The sequence below is a fragment of the Eptatretus burgeri genome, chromosome 14, assembly GCF_056783735.1.
Source record: "Eptatretus burgeri isolate ZD-2024b chromosome 14, Ebu_testis_v1, whole genome shotgun sequence".
Taxonomy (NCBI): domain Eukaryota; kingdom Metazoa; phylum Chordata; class Myxini; order Myxiniformes; family Myxinidae; genus Eptatretus; species Eptatretus burgeri.
Window position 1 is genome coordinate 71,745,903 of NC_140974.1, and position 6,161 is coordinate 71,752,063.

The 6,161-nt window shown below is 45.2% G+C and overlaps 1 protein-coding gene and 1 pseudogene across 2 annotated transcripts in view; one reads left to right on the forward strand and one right to left on the reverse strand.

Annotated features, from left to right (window-relative positions):
* Window positions 1-6,161, reverse strand: part of ACSF2 (acyl-CoA synthetase family member 2) — an 88,408-nt gene that overhangs the window by 62,185 nt on the left and 20,062 nt on the right. Inside the window, exons 4-6 of one of the 2 annotated variants that reach the window (XM_085855501.1) lie at window positions 4,350-4,403; window positions 2,514-2,632; window positions 513-675 (exon numbers count right to left, since the gene is read on the reverse strand). In XM_085855501.1, coding sequence (XP_085711627.1) covers window positions 513-675; window positions 2,514-2,632; window positions 4,350-4,403 — 336 coding nt within the window. Of the gene's footprint in view, window positions 1-512; window positions 676-2,513; window positions 2,633-4,349; window positions 4,404-6,161 lie in introns of those variants that run through there. The other variant, XM_085855499.1, reaches the window with a different exon arrangement.
* LOC147013579 (signal recognition particle RNA) lies at window positions 43-183 on the forward strand (annotated as a pseudogene).

A 6,161-nucleotide genomic window follows, 5' to 3' on the forward strand; every position in this document is an offset into this window, starting at 1 on the left:
CTTCATTTATGTAATTCAATGTCTTAAACCATAGACAAGTCGACCGGGCGTAGTGGCGTCCGCCTGTAATCCGGCAACTTGGAGGTTTGGGTTGGAGGATCGTTTGAGGACGGGAGCTCTGCACTGGGCCGCGCTATGAGAGGGTGTAGGGCAGCCCGGAATCATGGCGAAACCCAATCCTTATCCCTGTGTCGTAAGAGGCGACCAGGGTTGCGTCAGGAAGGGCATCCGGCGTAAAACCTATGCCAAATCAGTATGCGGATCATAACGGATGATCCGCTGTGGCGACCCCTAACGGGAGCAGCCGAAAGACGAACAACAAACCATAGACAAGTCGATTCTGAATACAAGTTGAGGCCCTGGCTTCCAAGAAAAAAAAATAAAGTATCAACTATGTATGCCCAAAAAAAATATGGTAATTCATGTACGTTCTCTATGACAAAATAAAGACAAACAAAATAAATAAATAAAAATATGACTATATAAAAGAAAATGGAGCATTGAACTTTCACCGATGTGAACTGGATATTGATGGGGTCGTCCATGTCCAGTGACTTTTGTACCAGACGAAGTTGTTTTTCACTCTCAGACGTTGCTGCTGCAGAAATATCAGAAAAGGATAGAGTGCCAGGCAGGGACTCTCCAGTCGTCACCATCGCACGCAACTCCGGTAATCTGCATACCAAATCATGATGGAACAGTTGTCAACCATAATATTTCAAATGGGGCATGTGTACGTAGAGACCAAATTACTGTTGCTTAACTTGCATATCGTATTTACATGCAAATACAACTTTCTTTTTTGAGAAAATCAATGATATCAGTATCAGCCCGACATCCTCACATTGTACTGGTTGACCTTCCCCGAAACATGAAAGCAAGCTTCGTCTGTGAACATGACCTTTATCAGGTAATCTTTGCTATCCTCTATGCGACTGAGCAATTCCAAGGAAAACATATTGCGTTTGGGTCCGTCAATTGGTTTGAGTTCCTGCAGAATCTGCACCTTATAGGAATAAATCTTCAATCTTTTATGCAAAATCCTGAGTACAGCGGTGGTTGGTAGTCCCAGTTGTCTGGATGTGCGTCAAATTGATGTTCTGGGACTTTGTTGAAATTATTCACGCACTCGTTAAACGTCTGCTGCACTCAAGCTTGGTCGACCAGTACTTTTTTGTTTGTGACAACTTCCAGTCTCCTCAAACATCTTGTACCCTTCTCTGATACCAGTCCATGATGGCCGATTCCTTCCATACCTTGTACGGAAATTCCACTGAACTTTCATGTCGGACCTCGTCTCGATGAACCATTCGACGCATTGAGCTTTCTTCAGTGGAGTCACCATTTTCTTTTACATTAAACCACTAGATCTGAAAGTAAAGAAAATTTTATGAGTTTCTGCATCATATAAAATTAAGGGTGTCGTATCATTTGTGGTACTAAATATATTAACAACCAAAGTTGTCCAGGTCTTTTTGGAACGCACTGCGTTATAGTTTTTGGCCCCATCTCTCAAAGGTGAAGAATCACTTTTAAAATTCTAGTATCTGGATCTTCACAAAAAAATCTAATCAATTTGTCCTTGTCACACACCCAACCTGTTCACCAAGTTTCATCTGAATCGGCCCTGTTCACAGTCAGGCAGACATACAAACAAACAGACAGGGGTGAACGAATACTTCGAGGAGCGGAGACCACAAGGTGAAAAGTTGCCGTGACAAGCCAACTGACAGGCTAGCTTCATCACCTGGGTTTGAATTCTCAACTCAACTGTAAAACTAAGGGACTGTTGTTTCCAAGGCACGTTGTTGCATCACTGAGTGCACCATCAATGAGTCTCCTGATGTGAAGTTGGGGATCTGTGTATGAGCATCAGCTGGTAGACGTTAAAGACTCCAGTGTATTTCGATGAAGAATCAGAGTAATCACAGGTACCCCAGCCAGATTCCTGCCCTGATGTGCAGGGGAACTGTATCGGCGACATAGCTGTGCTTCCGTAAAACTGTCCAATTTCTACACTTCTTTACCCTCAAACTATGGCCCCTGGTCCTAACACTATCCACTCTGCTGAAAAACTCCACTGCACCTATCTTCTATACATCCTTCATCTTAAATATAACTACAATATCACCTCCTTCCTTTCGTAAAAAGTCCCCCCTCCTTCAGCCGCTCCTCAGCTTTGTCGACCTCGCCCTGGAATCATTCTCGTAGCCCGATGCTGTACCCACTCCATGGCATCTGTGTCATTCCTCAGATGTGGTGACCAAAACTAAACACTATTCTAGATAAGAAAATAATCTTTATTCCCCCGAACAGCACTTTTTATACACAATAAGCCCAACATCCCCACCCCCACCCCCATGATGCAACTTAAGCATGTATGTAATATAAAAATGGCCAGATTTTGAGTCAAAAAACAGGAAATCAAGTTAATTGCTGAGAAAACAAGTATTGAGGGGCTGGTATAATATTTTCAACTTATGGTTGTGATAAGGTAGCTTCTACGGCAATACCTTTTGCTGTGCAAGGCACCTGGACGGCTTCCTGGAAGCTCTGGGCAGATTTCTGTAAGCATCCCATAATAATTCTGTGTTTTGTATGCTGAAGGACTCACAAGCACCTTACAACCAACCTGCAGTCATTCACATGACGCAAAATAGTTAGAAATTATAAAACAATTAATTGTTAACGCTACCTTAATACGCCCTCAAATGATATATCCATCGTTAAATATCAATGGAGTGGGAGGGAAGAAAAACGAGAAAGTTTTGAAAAAAAAAAAAATCAACCGATGTTGAAACATTTACAGTTGATTTGAACTTATTTCTCTGCCGGGATATCGCTCATCTTTCAGAAAAGGCAGGTGACAGCCTCTTCCCTCTCTTGAGACGTTGACAAAAATCCCAAGATGGTCAAACACTTGGAAGATGTCTTTCAATCCTGATAAATCTCACACTTTCACCATCCCTCTCCGCAAGGATCGTCTGGCAACCACCCCTCCCCCACCACCCTTCCACCATCCCATCCACTTTCTTTACAATTATCTTGAGGAAGTTTCAGTCATTCAAACTCCTGGGTCAGTTGGCCTCCAAAGCCAGTCGCCGACTGTGCATCCTCTGTCGTACAAAGTCCTTCCTGAGCACACCTGAACTTGCACCCACTTACAAGACCTTCATCCGCAGCTCGATGGAGTACTGCTCTCCCCTCTGGCCTGGCTCCCCTGCCTCACATCTTGCTCAGCTGGACACTGTGGAAACCAAGGCCTTTAAGATTATTGTAATCTCCCACATCGAAACTGAGTCGATAGACCTATCACTTTCCCATTACAGACAGGTCGGTAGTCTCTCTGTCTTCTACCACTTTCTTTCCGGTCTTGCAACCTCTGCTCTTCCAGTGCTTTGTCCCCCCCCCCCCCATAGGTTTCTGCAAGGCAGATATGGTCCACCATCAACCCCCTTCTGGTGAAACTACCTAATTCCAGGATCATTGCTCACCTCCACTCATTCATTCCCCTCCTTTCCCCACTTGTGGAACCAACTTCCAAATTCTCTTCAATGCCATTCATCCCTCCAAGTCTTCAATACAGCTGTACACCACCAACTTGGATCACCCCCCCCCCACTCCCAATCAAAAAACCATGATATTTTCTACCTGTTAACTCCCCTCACCCACCCCAACCCTTTCGAATTTCCAATTTTTCCTTCATATGAGTTCGCTTCTGTCGCACGCCACACCACAAGCCATGGGCTGGCAGTGTGAACTTGCAGATGCCCAGGGCATTCCCCCCCCCCCCCCCACGCAGTCACTCACGAAGAAATGTGGAACAGGACATCCCTACCCTCTTTACATCCAAATAGATCAGGCCCATCCTTCACATGAGCCATACACCAGACACTTATTGTTACCCCCTATCATTACGACATGGTTCAAATGTCCTCCAAGCTACGCAAAAGCAATGGTGCTCAGACTTTATAACAAGCGAATACACAAAACAAATATATCAACATATTTTTTAATTATTATACAGCACAGTGGGTCAATTGTTTGTTTGTTTTTTAAGGATGAAAGGGGGGTTTTCTGTTAAGATGTATTGGCTTAGCTGGTTCAGTTGTCCGAGATTAGAGACAAATTTTTATCAGCAGCCTCAACACATCTTAGTGAGTGTTCCAGAACACGGCTTTCCCCAATACTGCAAGCTTCAATAAAACAATGTGCATTGAAACTCGAGCACATAATGAACTGGGTTAAGAATCATATAAATATTAACAAGTATCAATATTATGTTTGCACAAATGTTCATCTACAATGAAATTGTTACAATGGAATGGAGAACTTTGAGAAAGGCAAACCTTTTTCAGCACAAACTCAAGTTCATCTTTCTGGTACATGGGATTTACCGTGACCTGCAGACAAAAGAAAGCATCACAATGTGTCACAGACAAAAGCTCTACTTCATCATTGCGAAAATCCATCCATCCACCGGGACCATACTCTGTGCAGAGCGCTGGTGCTGCCGAGGCAGCCTCCTTGGCTATTGGGCACAATCCTGGATGGGTTGCCACTTCGACACAGGATACCAGCAAGCTGGAACTCATTTTGCCGATCTCAGGTTGATAGGTTGAGTCCACCCCACCTGGTATTAATTCAATAGCCGAGTGGGATTTGAACTCAGGATCCGAGGATCCCAAGCCCACCACCCTAACCATTCAGACAGCACCAGGCATATTTCTATAATGAATAAAACAATAAAGCAGCCTCGGGTGTTCAGAGCAGATATATTACAAAATAGATTGTATTGTTTTGAATTTGCCTCTGGTTGGGGTCGCGAGGGGAGTTCTCGGACCCACTTTCCAGCTGACGACCCTTAAGTCGACTAATCATGGATAAGTCCGCGGCGCGACGGGTTGCTGAGGAACCAGAGATGCCATCTGAGACGCATAATTTAGGTAGTGCACAGCATCCAAATACCGCTTTACCTTCCCAACATATTAGTCACACCAGATGAGGACTGCACTTCCCAACGCTGCACTGCTATCAATGAAAATGGCCGAGCGATACCGCAAGTGGAACGTTGGCTATGGCTGACCTCAACAAAACGGCGCGGCTGAACTCCCTGTCACTGTTCACACATTATGTTCTAACCAATGGAAGAGGACAATCAGAGAGTTTGGTAAATGATTTGTCGAGAGATTAACAAGAAGTACGAATTGACAAGCAGCGTCACAGAAGAAAGCTCTTATCCCCAGCACAGAAGCCCAGTCTTCGTCAGTCATTTGGTCAAAGCTTCTACAACACAGGCATCTCAGCCATTCCAGGGAAACGAGGTGAGAAAGAGATACAGAGAGAGAGAGAGATTAGTTTTCAGCATTGGGTCAGCCTCTCACTCACCAGACACAAGCGAGTGGGCTGAAGTTGGTCCCAACAAAACAGAAGTGAGTGTGGGAGAAAGAAGAGGAGGGTTGAGAGTGTAATGTGAAGTGTAGGGAGAGGTGCAAATGGTGAATGGGTGTATTGCTGAGAGTGCAAGTGAAGAGCAAGTCGGTAAGCCAGATCTAAAAAAAGGACAAGGGCTTTCCATTGATGCTCTGTGCATTCAAAGGGAACAAATTAGGTTTCGGAAAAAGCAAGAGTCAGAGAGGGTAAATCAGTGCGACGTGGCCAACGCGTCCAGGAAATCCCCGCTCATCGGTCCATTCACCAGCCCTCTGCTGCACTGATCACCAGCTCATTCGTTCTCGCAGGTTCGTTCCGTTCTTTCAGATTTCCCAGACGTGCAAAGCAACTTCTGCACTTCAGTCCGGGTATTTACAAGCCCAGTTTTGGTTGGGGTGTAAACCCCATTAACTGGTCACTCCCCTGCTGGTTCACTGGATCTTCCTGACACCAATAGATGTTTGGGCCTTGGTCAGTGGGGAGGCGTGGCATCGAGCCTTGCGAGATGCTCTACCCCCTTCGATCTGGTGTGGCTGGTGGGGACAGTGACTTCATGGTGTTGGTTTCCAGGTGAGGAATTGCTTTGTGCCTGCTCAACCGGCAGCTATTCAGTCCTTCCACTCGGCCATGACTGACAGGTTTTGACTGGTTTTTTTTCCCCGTGGATCGCTGGCTTAGAAAATGAGATTTGGCTGTTGGTTTTGTTATGGAGAGTGTTGTAGAGCATG